Here is a 16,933-nt window from a genome sequence, read left to right as displayed (position 1 = left end):
CCAAATTTACTTGCCTGGTGCCCCATGACCTCAGGTTGGTCCACATGCAGGTGCTGTCTCTGCCTGCGCTTCTTAATGCAACATCGCCTGGCACTACATGCAGCCCCGTTTGTAGGAGCTCTGCACGCCCCACCAGTGGTCACAGAGCTCCGTGCCAGAGCCAAGATCGGAACCTGTGCCTCTCTCTCCACCCTCACTGTGCCAGGCCCTCCTAGGGGACCAGTATGGCCACTGTCCGGTCCCCACGCTGATCGAGGAGAAGGAGTGGGAGGCCCTGAAGGCCCAGCTGACCAGAAGGCCAGGTGACCTGGAGCTGGTGGCTCACCACTTCCAGAGGGACGAGAACACCGTGCCCCCCACCTACGTGCTGCGGGCCCTGGGCACTGGGGAGACCCAGGGGCCCGAGGAAGCCACCCTGACCTCGGTGCTGCGCTGTGGAGCCCAGGAAGCCAGGAGGCTGGGCCTCATCACCCAGGAGCAGTGGCATCGCTATCACCGGTCAGGTGAGGTAGTGGGACTGCCCTTGGGGTCCGTGGGAAATGCTCACATGTTCGGAAAACACACTGAGTGTTGTCCAAAAGCCATGGTCTGCGTTTCTCTAAATTCCAAGGCTGCCTAGCTGATCTCTTCTGCCATCAAAGTCTGTCATCAAAGCCATAATCAGTGTCTAGGGTCTGTGCTTCGGGGCGGGGCTGAATTTACAGCTCAGCCTGGCCCCTTTCCAACTATACTGACCTGTGGCAGGCTTAGAGCCTCAGTTTTCTCATCTGCAAAAAGGGACTAGTTAGAGTTAGTACGTGATGGAGCCACTGTGGGGTTTAAAGGGTCGAAGTCATTCGAGCCCTAACCTGCAGTGCCTAACCTACCCTGTAGGGAGTCCCGCCTGCAAGAACAAAGAGGAGCTCCTGAAAGTGGCAGGAAGCACAATGCATGTCAGCAACGGTGTTCAGGGCACGTTACTGCCCAGCTGCCTTGCTTTCTTTTTTAAAAACTTTTTATTTTGAAATAGAGATTCACAGGAAGTTGCAAAAAAAGTAGGAAGAGGTCCTGACCAGTGTGGTTCAGTTGGTTGGGCTTTGGCCCGCAAAACAAAAGGTCACCAGTTTGATTTCCGGTCGGGATGCAGGCCTGGGTTGCGGGTTCAGTCCCTGGCTGGGCCTGTGCAAGGGGCGGCCAATCAATGTTTCTCTCTCACATCGATATTTCTTTCCCTCTCTTTCTTCTTCCCTTTCCCCCCTCTTTAAAAATAAATAAATAAAATCTTTTAAAAATTAGTAGGAAGAGGTTCCATATATCCTTTTTATTATTTTTATTTTTAAAGAAAAAAGAGTTTATTGCCTACAGGCCATGGAGTAGGCAAGGCATGCCAGGGGGCTCACAGCGAGCTGTTTGGGGGGCGAGAGAGAGAGCGAGCCTGGGGGTCTGCTTTTTATTTATTATTCTGACATTCAATATTATTTTATATTAGTTTCAGGTACACAGCCCGGTGGTTAGACATTTATATAATTTACAGAGTGACGCTCTGATAAGTCGAGTACCCCCCTGGCACTGTACATAGTTATTACAATGTTACTGATTATGTATATTCCCTTTGCTGTACTTTACACCCTGGTGACTATTTTGTGACCACCAACCATAGATCGCTTACCCAGTTTCCCCCAAATGTGACAGCTTGCAAAACTAGAGTACAGCGCCACAGCCAAGAAGTGGACGTTGCTACACCCCAGAGAGAGCGCCACTTCCACAGGCATGCGTCTGCGTGGGCGCACACTGCGCGTGCGCCTGTGTGTGTGTGTGTGTGTGTGTGTGTGTGTGCGTCTTGTTCTGCACAATGTTATCACCTGCGTAGCTTTGAGGACGCACCACAGTCAATTCATAGGGCAGCTCTCTCCTTTTGAGGCTCACTCACCCTTCACTGCCACCCCCAGCCCGGGCAACCACTAATTCGTCTCCATCTCTATAATTTTATTTCCACATGTTGTAGAAGAAGGAATTTCACCATCTGTAATCTTTTGAGATTGGCTTTGTTCCTTCAGCATAACGCGCTCAGCTTTCCACCAGTGTTAGATCATAGAAAATCCTAACAGTCCTTCAAGGTTATATCCATGTGGCAGGAGATTCAGAGAGGTGCAGTGATTTGCACAAGGTCACACAGCTCGAAGGTGGTCTTGGATTGGTTCATGCTGAAACGTGTCCAAGAAGGATCCCATTTTGGGACTGTGAGTTGCCTTCATACCTCTGACATGCATACACAGGACTGAGACGGGTGTGGGATCACTCCAAGGAGAACTTTTGGGTGGCTCTTGTCTTTGGCTCAGAGACTTAAGTCCTGTCTCTCAGGGCGTGGCTCACTCAGCTGCAGAGAGCTAGGAGCCTCTGCTGAGTGCAAGGCAGCTTCAGAAACAACTTCTCGGGTCTGACCACTGTTTCCAAACAACAGCCTCCAAGAAGTCAGTGTGGCCTTTGGTCCAGGAAAGTATGGGTCCTCAGGGTAGCTGCTACATGCTCTGGGACCAGGGTGTGGCAAACAATGGCCCGAGGGCCAAGTCTAGCCCACCTTTTGTTTTTGTAAATAAAGTTTTATTGGAACATACTCGAGAATATTGGGTTGCATGTTGTCTATGGCTATGACATGTCACTCAGGCACATGCTGAGCTTCAGAACCAATATCCCCACTTTTCTAATGGGTCTCCCAAGTGCTGCCACCCAGGGCAGCTGATGACGTGATGACCCCATTCTCTTCCCATCTCCTCTGCTTTTCAGCCATCGAGTGGGAGATAGAACGGGGCCTGCTGAGCCTGACAGATGGGGACCAGGGGGCCACTGTCTTCTTGAGAGAGATCCAAGACCTTAACAAACACATCCTCGAAGACTGTGCCCTAAAGATGGTGGACCGGCTCGCAGACGGCTGCCTGGACACGGATGCCCAGAACCTTCTCAGCAGCCTCAAGGGGCGCATCGCTGACATGCAGCCCGGAGTCCTCAAGACCCACCACTTGCCATGGAGCCGCGACCTCGTGAACCCCAAAAATAAAGCTCATGCCCGGTACCTGAAGGAGCTGGGAGAGCAGTTTGTGGCCAGGGCTAACCACCAGGTCCTTGAGCGCCTCCGGGAGCTGGAGGCGGGCAGGCAGGAACTGGCATGGCTCTACCAGGAGATCCGCCACCACCTGGGGCTAAGTGCCGAGGCCACCAGGACCTTCTGCGGGCGCCAAGAGCTCCTGGCCCAGGTGGGACAGCGACTCCAGCAGAATGACAGCCACCCCCACACGCCCCTGGTGCTTTTCGGACCCCCAGGCATCGGGAAGACGGCTCTGATGTGCAAGCTGGCTGAGCAAATGCCAGGGCTGCTGGGCCGAAAGACAGTGACTATCCTGCGGCTTCTGGGGACATCACAGATGAGCTGTGACGCCCATAGCCTGCTCCAGAGCATCTGCTTCCAGGTGTGCCTGGTCTATGGGCTGCCCCTGCCTCCTGCGCAGGTCCTGGAGGCCCATAGCAGGGTGGTCCATTTTTTCCACACCCTCCTGCACACTGTCTCCAGCAGAAACTTCGAGTCCCTTGTGATCCTGCTAGACTCTGTGGATGACGTGGACTCCATCCACCATGCTCGGAGGGTCCCCTGGCTGCCTCCCAAGTGTCCCCCAAGGGTCCACCTCATCCTCTCGGCCTGCTCAGGGCAGCGGAGAGTTTTAGACACAGTGCAGCGGACACTCATGGACCCAGAGTCCTACTGGGAGGTGAAAACCCTCTCCAGCAACCAAGGGCAAGAGATGATCCAGCTTCTGCTGGCAGCCTCCAGGAGGACCCTGAGCCCAGGGCAGAGGGATCTGCTCTGGGCCAGCCTCCCGGAGTGCGGGCACCCGGGGCAGCTGAGGCTGGCCTTCGAGGAGGCCCGGAAATGGGCCTCCTTCACTGTGCCCACCCCTCTGGCCTCCACGGCTACAGAGGCAATGCAGCAGCTGTGTGCGCGTCTGGAGCAGACCCACGGGCAGCTCCTGGTGTCCCGGGTGCTGGGCTACATTGTGTCTTCCCGGTAAGTCTCTGTTTTTTTATTATTATTATTATCATTAATCCTCACCCGAGGATATGTTTTTTGGTTTTAGAGAGAAAGAAGGAGGAGAGAGAAAAAAACATCCCAGTGCTCCAACCAACTGAGCTGCCGGGCCAGGGTTGACTCATTTAAAAAAAAATTCTGGAACTGGAAAGCATTATGCTGAGTGAAATAGGCCAGGTGTTGAAAGACGAATACCATATGATCTCACCTTTAACAGGAAGCTAAACAACAAAATAAACAAGCAAGCAGAATAAAAACAAAGACACTGAAATAGAGAACAAGGGGACAATGACCAGAGGGGAGAGGGCAGGAAATTTAAGGGGAAAAAAGGGGAGGGATTTGGAGGAACAAATAGGAAGGACACAGGAACAAGAACTAAGGGATGGGAGGGAGGTGGGGAGCATGAGGCGGGGGGGGGAAGGGATGGGAGAAATAGACAAAAAACTGTACTTGAAAAATAACTAAATAAAATTTTAAAAATTCTGGATTAATTTTAGGTTTTATGCCAGTAAACAGAGCTCATATACAAGAAAAATACAGAACATGCTACACAAAAGTCCATCTCTTAAAAACAAATATGATTTAATGTACTAAGCTGCAATCTAACAACTCATACATTTTAATATATGTTACTGAGACTCACTGGTTGCAATGCATTTTTTTGAAAAGTGCTTCCTGCCTTGTTTTTTAAAAAAGTTTTATTGTTGTTCAATTACAGTCATCTCCGTTTTCCCTGCATTACTCTCCCCTGCCCTGCCCATGGTCCCTCCCACAGTCAGTCCTCCCCATCACTGTGCTTGTCCGTGGGTCCTTTATACATTTCCGCCTTATTTTTTACACATAAAATTGTCTTTAGTTTTTTGAAAACAAACAAGGAAATTCTCAGAAAGCCTCAAGCGAATAGCTTTTACAAACCTGAGGGAGTCTAATAAGTTTATAATATAAATTTGACCTCTATTATATTATTGTTATATTATTATTATTTTCAATATAACCTTGTTCTAGATCATATATTTTTTCTTTTCCAGCCATGCCTGAGTCTCCTCCCCTTTGGCAACCATCAGCTTGTTCTCTGTATCTATGGGTCTGTTTCTGTTCTGTTCTGTGTTTTAGATTTTTCATGTATAAGTTAAATCATATGGTATTTGTCATTCGCTGAGTTGTTTCATTTAGTATACTCTCTTCTAGATCCATCCAGGTTATCACAAATGGCAAGATTTCATTCTTTTATTGGCTGAGTAATATTCCATTACATATGTATGTCTTTTTTATTTATTCATGCACAGATGGACACTTAGGTTGCTTCCATACATTGGCTATTGATTTAAATAACTCTGCAATGAACACAGGGTACATATGTCTTTTTGAATTCGTGTTTTGAATTTCTTTGGGTAAATACCTGGAGGTGGAATTGTTTGGTCCGTGTGGCAGCTTTATTTTTAATTTTTCGAGGAGCCTCCATACTTTTCCTCATAGTGGCTGCACCAATTTGCAATCCCACCAACAGTCACAAGGGTTCCCTTTTAACTCTTTCTAAGGCTGAGATATAAGGCATGCAGTCATCTCCTAGGGCTGCCGTAACCAGGCCCAAACAGGGTGGCTGGCCCAGAACAAGAGAAATCCGTTCTCCCGCAGCACTGGCGCCCGGGAGTCTGAAATCGAGGTGTCACCCTGCAGGTGTGGAGGAGACTCTGTACTAGGCCTTTCTCGGCGCCCTTTAGCTCGTAAACACGTCCCTCCGACCTCCGCCTCCGCTGTCTTCTGGCCTCTCTCTCTCTCTCTCTCTGTGTCTTTCGGTCTGAATTTCCTTCTTCCTGTATGGACACTGCTCTTTGGATTAGGGCCGCTGTCATCCAGGACGGCCTCATTTTAGTCTTCCCCAAAGACTGTTTTCAAATAAGGTGCCATTCACAGGTTCCGGGTGGATGTTAATTTGGGGGAACACTATTCAACTCACAACAATTCATGTATCATAAAGTTCACTCTCGTTTATCAATTGGAGAGAGAGAAGAAAGAAGAGAGAGAGAAACACAGATTTGTTGTTCCACTTATGTATGCATTCTTTGGTTGCTGTTTGTACAAGTATGTGCCTGGACTGGGAATCAAACCTGCAACCTTGGTGCATCGGGAGGGTGCTCTACCCAGTGGAGTTACCCAGCCAGGGCTCACAAAGTTCGATTTTTTTAAGTGTACATGCCAGTGACATTTTGTACATTCCCAGTGTTGAACAACCACGATCCATCTCTAGAATAACATTTCATCACCCCCAAAGGAGACCCCATCTGCATTAGCAGTCCCTCCCCATCCTCCCTCCCTCCGCTTGATGTCTCTATGGAGACAGAAATATGATAGTTCTTTGTAAAACTTTTACTTTGAAATAGTTTCAAATTATAGACTGTTGGAAGAATGCCCATAGTGCAAAAAAATAGTGCAACGAATTTCACTATCAGGTTTTCTCAGCGGAGGTACTGCGGAGACTGGGCCCAGATCCCGATGAACCTGGGTTGGGAGGGTCAGGAGGCCCAGAGATGCCAGGTGTGGACAGTGAGTCAGAAATAATGAGCAGGAGAGAGGAGTGTGTTCATCACACACCCAGCAGGGAGGGGGTGGAGGCCGGTTAGCAACGCACTGGGCAATAGAGCTTTACCTTCATAAAAACGGCCATCAGGAATGCCAGAGCCCATAATCAGAAGTATTGATGATCCAATTTCGGCTCTTCTCGGTTTGGGGGCAGTTTTCCTCTTTCTCACCTTTGTCTTTCACCACAGATCAAGCAAGATAGGCAGGCACCAGTGAAGGGGGCTTTGTGTTGGTTGTTTGATTGGCCGTTGGTTGGTTTGCCAGGAACAGAATCCCACTCACACCAACACATGAGAAATAAGGGCTTTTTGCCAAGGCCATGCATGGGAGGAGCTTGGGAAGCCAGGGCCACCCCGTATTCAAATCCAGGGGCGCATACCCCAGATTTTGCCACGGGTGCCCCAAATAAGGGCCTGGCTTGTGCTCTACAAAGCTAGACTGGAGAATGTTCCAGAATAAAGGGGTTGGGCCATCAGGACACTCTGATGATGTCTATGTGGAGGAAGCAGGGTTGTCATGGAAACCGGCAAGCCACAAGAATCAGGGCAGCTTCTCACCCCCCCTCCCTCTGGATCCTCTCTGCACATCAGCTTTTGTTCTAGACTCTTCCTTTCTCCTGCCCAGCTCAGCTGGCCTCAAGCTTCTGTTGGCATCACACGCTCCCATTTCAGGGGCCTGACGCAGTCGTCCTGGCTCCTTCTTGAGTCCCGACTGTGAAATTTGAGGAGGCAGAAAGCAATTGGCCTTTTTGGCCCCATGCCTGCTCCAATTAGTAAAGTAGGGGGCTTCACAGAATGTAGGACGCCCCCCCCCCCGTGGGAAGGGCAAGTGGAAGGATGGCGGCTGTGGGGAGGTGATTTCACCTCCAGCCCTGTGAAAACGTGCGGTTTACAGATGGAGTGGCTGCCACGGCCGATCGTCTGTGTCTCGGAGCAGATCGGAGCTCTGCTGGGCCAGCGGTTCTCTCCTGGGGTAATTTCACCCATCCCACCCCCGGGAACACTTGGTGGTGTCTGGAGACATTTTGGTTGTCATAATGGTGGGGGAGCTACCGACATCTAATGTGTGGAGACCAGGGATGCTGCTCAGTGCACAGGGCACCCCACAGAGCATGATGGGGCCCCAAATGTCATAGTGCTGAGTGTGAGAAAGTCTGCCCTAGCCTGAGAGATCCTGTTTGCGTTCTCTCTCTCTCTGAGGTTGAGACCCATTGTCATCCATCAGAAAATTCTAAGTGAGCAGATATTCTGTATATGTGAAGAATGTGGCAAGTGTATTGATCAACATGAGGACTTTGCTTAACATCAGAGAATTAAAAAAAAATCCGCAGGAGGCGTTTCCACCCCATGGGGCACAAACAGAAGCCGCCTCCCTCTCTCCACGCTCTGAAACTAACTCTGATGTTCTGTGCCCCCGCAGGGCTCTCACCGCAGGCACATCCGCAGCCTTCCCCGGCTCGGCTCGTGGGCATTAGAAAGTCCACTCAGCTCAGCACCAACACTCCAGCTGGTCGAGCTGTTTAAAGCCACTCCCTTTCTCTCGCTCAGCCCCTTCCCAGGCCAGGAAACATGGGGTGGGCTAGGGTGGGCACAGTTGGTTTCTGCATTATTTCCCTAAGTTACTTCCTCCCTCCCTCCCTCTCCGTGCTCCCCAGGGGAGGGGTGATTCGAGGATCCGTAGCTGTGTGGGTGCAGAAGGAAAGATCAGGAGAGGTCTTGCATGATGGGTATAGGTGGACACTGTGCAGCTGGCCACGCGCCCCCGAGGTGTCTCTGCCCTGCACGTGCACGAGACACAGGCGTGTTTCCCGCCCTTGCTGCCTGCAGGCTCGGGCTCTCGGAGGCTGAGCTGAAGGACGTCCTGTCCTTGGATGACGAGGTCCTGCAGGCTGTGTACCGGGACTGGACGCCGCCCAGCAGGGAGCTGCTGCGGTTCCCTCCCCTGCTGTGGGTCAGGCTTCGTCGCGATCTGGGAAACTGCTTGGCCAGGCGACCCATGGACGGCTTCACACTCCTGGCCATCGCCCACAGGTAGGTCCGGTGCAGAGGTGACGCTGGCTGGGTGCCCAAGAGCCAGAACTCACCGATGAGGCTCCTCTTTGATCCAAATGCCCTTCTGTCCCCATTTCCTGGGAATCAGGCCCATTTGGCACAACATTCAAAGGTTTCTGTGCATGACCGACTGGAACACAAGTAACCTGTTTTTTAAATTGAGGAGAAATTCACACAACATAAAATTCACATTTTAAAGTGAACAACTCAGTGGCACTTAGTACATTCTCGGTGTTGTGCGACCCTCATCCCTATCTAGTTCCAGAGCATTTCAGTCACCCCAAAGGGAAGCCCCACCCCATGAGCAGTGACTCCCCATCCCCGCCCCGCCCCTGGCAGCCACTGACCCACTTTCTGTCTCTGAGGACCTGCCCATTCTGCACCTTTTACATGGGTGGAATCACACTTCTCTCCCTCAGCATGACATTTTTGAGATTCATCCATGTGGTAGTGTGTGCCAAACCTTTACTCCTTTTATGACTGTATGGATGTATCACTATTTATTTATCCATTCATCAGGTGTTTGGGCTGTTTCCACCTCTTGGGCAAGTGAATCGTGCTGCTGTGAACTTCTGTGTACAGTTTTCAATTCTTTTGGTATATACTTGGAGTATACACACTGGGTATAATTCCAAGAGTAGAATTTCTGGGTTATGCAGTAACTTATTGTATGTTTTTAAAAAGATTTTATTATTTATTTTTTTACAGAGGGGAAGGGAGGGAGAAAGAGAAGGAGCGAAACATCAGTGTGTGGTTGCCTCTCGTGTGCCCTGTACTGGGACCTGGCCTGCAACCCAGGCATGTGCCCTGACGGGGAATCAAACCAGTGACCCTTTGATTTGCAGGGCGGTGCCCAACCAGCCAGGGCTTATTTTATGTTTAACATGAGAATCTCCAAAGTTCCTTTTTAAAGTACATTTATTTGAGAAAAAAAAAAAGATGGGCCAATGTAGAGATAAATGTTAGGTGGTCAGCAGACTTTGCGAGCGTCTGGATGGTGGTTTAGGATGAACCTGCGTTTGGGAACTGCCTCCTGGAAGGCTAATGGCCAACTCTGAGCTTGCCCCATCCCCCAAACCCACCAGCCCGTGCCCCCTCTCTGCAGACAACTGGTGGAGGTGATCCAAGAGCGCTACTTGTCGGGGTCCGAGAAAGCCAAGAGGCACGGAATGTTGGCCGACTTCTTCCTGGGGACCTGGAGCCAGGGCACCAAGAAACTCATCACCCTGCCGCTGGTGGGGAAGCCCCTGAACCTGGACCGGAAGGTGAGGCGTCTGCACCCCGCTCCCCACCTGCCACTTCCACCCTGCCATGTGGGCAAGACCAAGTCACTACTCACAGATTCCCTTCCAGGCTTTCTTCTTTTGTGCCCAGGAGCTCTAAGACCCGACATCCTTGGCTGATGTGCTGCCCCCTCATTTTTTGCCTCTCAAACACCTTACGGCCCAACTCAAATGCCTCCTTCTTTAGGAAGCCTTCCGGTTTTTCCTCCTTTCCTGTTTACTTTGTGTTCCCTTCACGCTGAGGCAGAACTTACAAGTTTTTAAAAACTTCCGGTTTTGAAATCATTTTAAATTTACAGAAGAGTTGTAAATCCAGTAGAGAGAGTTCCCATGGACACTTCCGTCAGTTCCCCTGACGTTAATGAACATCTTCCATAACTGTAACACACTGATTACCACCAGCAAATATACTTGCAAGTCTTTTGTTGTTGTTAGATTTTTCTTCTACTTTGTCCCAGTGGATGGACAGGGGAGGCCAGAGGCAGGGCTGGGCCTGATGTTTCTTGGCACTGCCCTTTCTCCTCTCTGATGACTCACAGGTCTCCTCCCTGTGCCCAGGACCCCTGGGGGTTCAGTCTCGCCCTTCACTCTGGGACGGGGTATATGCTTCTTCCTGGCCGCCCAGACTCAGGACCTCCTGCCTCAGTCCATCCTCCCAGGGAATGCTTTTGACAATGCAATCTGATCATGCCTCTCCTGTAACACCTCCTGAGGTTCCCAGTTCCCGAGTGCCTTTGAGTTCTGCCCACCCCCACCCCAGCCTGATATTCACCATCTTCTGCCTGCAAACTCCCCAGTCTCATCCCCACCAGGATTGCCTGCTCTGGCTCATAATTCAGCCCTCCCCAAAGCTCTTGTCCTGTGCCCTCCCACCTCTGGACCTTTGCACATGCCATTCCCTTGCCCAAGAACCCCATTGTCTCCTGACATATTTCACCAGACAAACGCCTACTTATCCTCTGAGGCTCCGCTTCCAATGCCACTTGGATTTCCTGAGCCCCACGTCCCTCCCTCTGCCCCAGCCCAACTTGCGGTGGGAATAGGGCGCCTCTGTCTGGAATTGTGTCCCCATTCCCTCCAGCATCACGTGGTGCCCAGCCTGGCTCCTGTTTGTGGAGTGAATGAATGAGCTCCTGGGGTAGCGGCCTGGCTGCCATGCCCTCCTCCCCTGCAGGTGGCCCCCCAGCCCCTGTGGTTCTCAGACACTGTTGCAAACCTGCGGAAGCTGAAGGAGTTGCCCCATCACCTGCTCCACTCAGGCCGAGTTGAGGAGCTGAAGCAGGAGGTGCTAGGTAAGGCCCCCCACCCTGCCTTGAAGGAGATGGAGCAGGTCCTGACCCTCCGCCTTTCCAGAGCCTGGAACAGTGAAGGGCAAAAGTCAATATCCTCTGCTCCCCTTAGGGCACTGGGTCTCACCTGGTGTGGCTGTGCACCACCTTCCCAGGGGACGTGTGGCAATGCCTGGAGATATTTTGGTCGTCAAGACTCGGGAGGGGGTGCTACTGGCACCAAGTGCTGGTCCGTAGCGGAGGGCGAGAAAGTCAGCCTTAGAGTGAGAGAGACCCTGTCTGTCATATGTCATCAATTATCTCTATGTCTGTTTATATTTATCTGTCAGTCATCTCTGTCATATCTTTCTGTCCTGTCCATCTCTGATCTATATCTTTCTATCATCTTTATATCTATTCACCCATGTATTGTCTATCCGTCCATCTTTCTTTTCATCTCTTTATTACCCATCATCTGTGTCTCTAGCTACCATCAAGGTTTGTCTGTTTAGCTATCATCTATGTCTATCATGTTTATGTCTACCCATCTATCTATTAATCTATCTATTAATCCATCTTTCTGTCTATCTGTTTGCCTATTGTCTCTCTCTCTCTCCCTCTCATTCATCTCTGTGATTCTCAACCAGGGGCGATACTGCCTGCAGCAAGCAGTGTTTGTGTGTTTGTTTGTTTTTTTAAGATTTTATTTGTTTATCTTTAGAGGGGAAGGGAAGGAGAGAGGGAGAGAAACATCAATGTATGGTTGCCTTTGTGCATCCCCTGCTGGGAACTGGCCTGCAGGGAACCAGCCTGCAACCTGGTATATGCCCTGACTGGGAATCGAACCTTGATTGTCTGGTTCACAGGCCCGCACTCAATCCACTGAGCTACACCAGCCAGGGCAGTGTTTGTGTTTTTGATCAACGTGACTTTGCAGGGAGGCTACTGGCGTCTGGCGGGTGGAGACCAGGGGTCCTGCAGTGCCCAGGACCACCCGCCACAGAGGGTGCCCTGGCCCCGTGCCAGCAGTGCCAGGAGTGAGACCCCCTGGGAGAATGAGAGCGGTGGGAGCCCACCTCCCAGGTTGAACCGCAGCGAGGAACGTGCTCCCCACAGCCCCCTTTCTCCCGCAGGCAATATGGACTGGATTTCCTGCCGGGGTGTCTCCGGGGGCATCGAGAGCCTGCTGGATGACTTTGGCCTGTACGCCCCTCATGTGGACTGTCCCGAGGTGGGCCTGGTCCAGGAGGCTCTCCAGCTGTGCCGCCCGGCCATGGAGTTCCGAGGCATGGGTGAGGGGGCCGGCCTGGTGGGGGGTCCGCTCGCTCTGTGTTGGCCGCTAGGAGCTCACTCTCCCCACTGAGCTACCAGCTGGATTATTACTAACCCACATACCTTTCCTCTACACCTTTGGGGCTCCTCCCAGCTCAGCCTCTAGAGCTTTAAGTTGAACCTGGGAGAGCTTTGGAGAGCGACAGCCACCGAAGCGGTGCCTACCCCTTGCCCCCAGCCCAACACCTGTTTCTAGAAAGGACCAGATAGGTGATATTTCAAGTGAAATCAAGGAAATGATACCAGTACTCACTAAAACAAGAGAGAAAACACATTACCACAGATTTTTTACTGATGAAATTCAAAATACAACTATGATATTGAGCATGACCTTTCAGTAACTAAACTAAGCTCTATAATGACAAAGACAGGGGAACAGGGGAGTTCTTGTTCTGGGGAATAACATCTTGCTCAGCTGTGGGTCCAGGTCGGTGTTTCCTGTCGTTCCATGGGTCACAGACGCTGGTCTGGAAAAGCCGTTCTCGGCTCTCAGGGCAGGTCGCTGGGCTGCGCTAGAGGCGGAAGTGTTCAGCTCTTGCTCTGTCCAGGATGGTATTTTGTTTGTTTTTATTTTCTATGTTTTATTTTATTTATTTCTTTTTTAAAGATTTCATTTATTTATCTTTAGAGGGGAAGGGAAGGAGAGAGGGAGAGAAACATCAATGTGTGGTTGCTTCTTGTGTGTCCCCTGCTGGGAACTGGCCTGCAACCCAGGCATGTGCCCTGACTGGGAATCAAACTGTGATCCTCTGGTTCGCAGGCCCACGCTCAATCCATTGAGCTACACCAGCCAGAGCTGACCCTGTTTTTCTTTAAAAGATTGATATTTTGTTCATCATGCGTTTGAGGTACATTACTTTTGATTTTTTAAATATTACATTAAAATAGTATTTATCTTGATGGTTGAATTTATAGGTGCCATGACAAGGGAGTCACTTGCCCCTAGTCCTGGCCCTGCCGCATTTCACCCGCCAGCAAACCAAGGCACAGGATATCGCCACCATTGTCCTGGGCCCTGCAGTTAGGGTGTGCCAACTACAGGAGCAACATAAACTGTCCACCTGCAGTGTCCCTGGTCTCTACTCAGCACTGGAATCAAGCTCTTTAGGTCAGATCTGGCTGCGTCACCTTGTGCAAATTGCTTAACCTCTCTGTGCCCCAATTTTTCCCTTTAAAATTTTGAGGTTATAATGATGACACCTCTGTAAATAACTGCCAACCACTGGCAAATTATTCACTTCCTAATCTCTAAAACCCGTGACCACCACCTTATCTGACAAGAGATGTGATTAAGTGAAGGATCTTGAGATGGAGTGTTCCCGCCTGGTTATGTAGGTGGGCCCTCAGTGGAAGCACAAGCCTCCTTATGAGAAGGAAGCACAGAGAGAGTTGAAACAGAAGAGGAGAGAACGTGGAGACACACACATAGGAAGGTCGTGTGAAGATAGAGGCAGAGACTGGCGTGACGTAGCCACAAGCCAAGGCCTCCTGGGGCCCCCAGAAGCTGGAGGAGACCAGGAGGACCCCCTCCTGGAGCCTCCAGAGGGAGCGTGGCCCCTCCAACACCTTGGTTTTGGACTTCCCCTCCCCCGAAATGGGAGAGAATGAAGTTCTGTTGATTTAAGCTACCCAGTTTGTGATCATTTGTCACAGCTGCCACAGGAAACTAATACGCTCTGTAACTGTGAAGTGACGGGGAAGTGATTGGTGTTTCTCTAGAAGATACTTGTTGGGTGTCTGTAAGGTTCTAGCTAGGCAGTGCGAACACAGCAACACACAAGACAGACAGTATTCCTCCAGGTCCAGGGCAGAGGGGGCGGCTGGGCCATCATGTGAACACACAAAGAAATGTCAGATTGCAGCTGCAGTAAGATCTGAGCTTCAGGACTGCGGGGACTGGAGGGCTGGACTGGAGAACACTCCTCTCTGGAGTGACCTCTGAGCTAAGATGAGGATGAAATGATTGGTATGTGAAACGGGAGGGGAAGGGGGGAAACATTCCAGGCAGAGGCCCGGAGGCTGGAAACTACCTAGTGCACTCGAATCAGGGACAAAAGTATGCGGATAACAAAGGCAGGAGAGGATGATGGGCAAGTGGGGGGGGGGTGACTCAGTAAAGCAGAGCCCGTCCCTTAACCAGGTCCCTTCGTTGCAGAGAGGAGCATCTTGTGTACAGAAATCCTGGCCAGACTCCATTTCTTCGCCACCTCACATCCGGCACTGGTGGGACGGCTGTGCCAGCAGGCCCAGAGCTGGTTCCGGGTGTGCCCCCATCCTGTGCTGGTGCCCCTCGGAGGGTTCCTCCAGCCCCCAGGAGGTCCCTTCCGGGTGACCCTCACTGGCTGTCACAAAGGTGGGTCTTCCAGAGTAGCAAAAGTCTTGCCAGACCCCCAATTTCCCCGGGGGCAGCAGAGGGCAGGTGTCAGCCTGCTCCCTGGGGCTCCTCTCTGCCAGTCGGGAGGTCCCATGGGTGCCATCGGGGCTGCCCCTGCTGTCTCATGCTGGCTCAGTCTCTCTGTCCCACCAGGGACTGTAGATGACTAGCGTGAAGACTGCTAATGAGCCCAGAGTGAGGGGATGCCAGCTGCCTCAGGGGTCTGGTCTCTAGGCATTTAGTACTCGTCTTACAGAGTTTCTGCAATTTTCGGGCTGTTGCCAGCAAGTCTGGAAGCTAAGGACTGGCCTGACTGGCCCTGGAGACGCTGGCGGAACCTGTCGATTCCCCGGCACACCAGAATGTTGAAGAGACAGAGGGTTTCATTCTCTCTGTTCATCTGTCATCCATTTGTCCATCCTTCCTTCCTTCCATCTGTCCTTCTGTCCATCCCGCCTTCCTCTCTTCATCCATCCATCTATCCTTCCTTTCTCCCTTCCTTCCCTCCTTCTTCCTTCCTCCCTCCCTTTCTTTCTTCCTTCCATCCATATATTCATCTGTCCATCCACCCTTCTTCCCGTCCTTCTATCCATACGTCCATCTATCTGTCCTACCCATCCATCCACCCACTCTCCCCTTCTACATCCCTTCCTTCCTTCCATCCGTCCACTCACCACCGTTCATGCTTTATCAGCTTTCCTTCCATCGCTGCGTCCATGCCACTTACCTTTCCATTTCCTTCACCTGGCCATGCTCCACTCACTTACCCCCCCACCCATCCATTTACTCAGCTAGTTACCAACTCACCCACCCATCTATCAATTGATTCGCCCACCTCCTCATCTAATACCTATCCATTCACACACCCACTCATCTAACCAACTGCCTGTCCACTTACCTGCCAATCTACCTCCATCACCGATCCCTTTTTCTGCTCACTCACAACCTCTTGTATTAGTAGGGGGCCACTCAGTACAGTTAGCTTGTGGTTCAAATGTCAGTTATTGCGACTCTGCACTTCCCTGAACGAAAAGCTACACTCCCAAGGCATAGTGCTTCCAAAACAGGGATTCTAAGAGACACTATGTACAATTAATGGAAGAACTGATTTAGGGTCGGCCACTAGAATGCTGTATGGAGAAGGAGTCTGAGACTGAATCTGGTTTAATGGAAAACTGTATATTCATTAAGATACAGGTTTGAATGCTGGGACAAAGGCCGAAACAGCAGCGGCTTCGATAAAATAAAACAGTTCATCTCTCTCTCATATAACAGTCCAGTGTCCCAGCCTGGGTAGCAGAATCACCCCTGGGTAAAAAACACTGAACTGGAGAGACACCTGTGAATAGCTGTGGTTTCGCTCCTAAGAGCAGCATAAACATGACAGCCGGAACCTTAGTCTGCTGTCTGACAGCTGTAGGTTCGCAGCCCTGGCTCTGCTACCTCCTAGGTGTGTGGCTCTGGACAGGGACTGAACCTGACCCTGCCTCAGTTTTCCTGTCTGTGAAGCGGGGGTCTGTGAGAGGACCTTGTGGCTGAGCACTCACATACAGGGACTGATGTTCCCCCTGTTGTCTTCTGTGGGCTGCAGGCATCACTACTATGGCGTGGAGCCTGGAAGAGAAGCTGCTGGTGGTCGGCAGCCAGGATGGCGTCGTGGCCGTGTGGGACATGGAGGAACAGCAGGTGATCCACATCCTAACTGGACACACAAGTGAGGCTCGGGAAGGGGGTTCTATCACCTTCTTCCTGGTGTCCCACATCAACCAGTCAGTCTCCAGAACCCCTTCACTACCAACTCACTTCTCTGCACCAAAACCCTGGCTTTGATCCTGCATCAGTTAGCTATCGCCACATAACAAAACACCTCAAAACATAGTAGCTTTCAAACAATAGCTGTTCACCTAGCTCACCTTCTGTGAATTGGCAATTCAGGCCGGACCAAGCTGGGCAGCCCATCTGGTCTCAGCCGGGCTTGCTCACGCATC

The 16,933-nt window shown here is 51.1% G+C and overlaps 1 protein-coding gene across 1 annotated transcript in view; it reads left to right on the top strand.

Annotated features, from left to right (window-relative positions):
- The first annotated feature begins 2,870 nt into the window (after positions 1–2,870).
- Positions 2,871–16,933, top strand: part of NWD1 (NACHT and WD repeat domain containing 1) — a 37,546-nt gene continuing 23,483 nt past the window's right edge. Inside the window, exons 1-7 of the mRNA XM_037142134.2 lie at positions 2,871–4,036; positions 8,464–8,667; positions 9,794–9,953; positions 11,146–11,263; positions 12,373–12,531; positions 14,727–14,924; positions 16,537–16,659. Coding sequence (XP_036998029.2) covers positions 2,886–4,036; positions 8,464–8,667; positions 9,794–9,953; positions 11,146–11,263; positions 12,373–12,531; positions 14,727–14,924; positions 16,537–16,659 — 2,113 coding nt within the window. The 5' untranslated portion in view covers positions 2,871–2,885. The remainder of the gene's footprint in view (positions 4,037–8,463; positions 8,668–9,793; positions 9,954–11,145; positions 11,264–12,372; positions 12,532–14,726; positions 14,925–16,536; positions 16,660–16,933) is intronic.

This window comes from Artibeus jamaicensis, unplaced genomic scaffold (assembly GCF_021234435.1).
Source record: "Artibeus jamaicensis isolate MK-2021 breed Jamaican fruit bat unplaced genomic scaffold, CSHL_Jam_final contig_477, whole genome shotgun sequence".
Classification (NCBI taxonomy): domain Eukaryota; kingdom Metazoa; phylum Chordata; class Mammalia; order Chiroptera; family Phyllostomidae; genus Artibeus; species Artibeus jamaicensis.
Note: the sequence above shows the minus strand (reverse complement) of the source record. Positions and strands in the feature narration are given on the sequence as shown.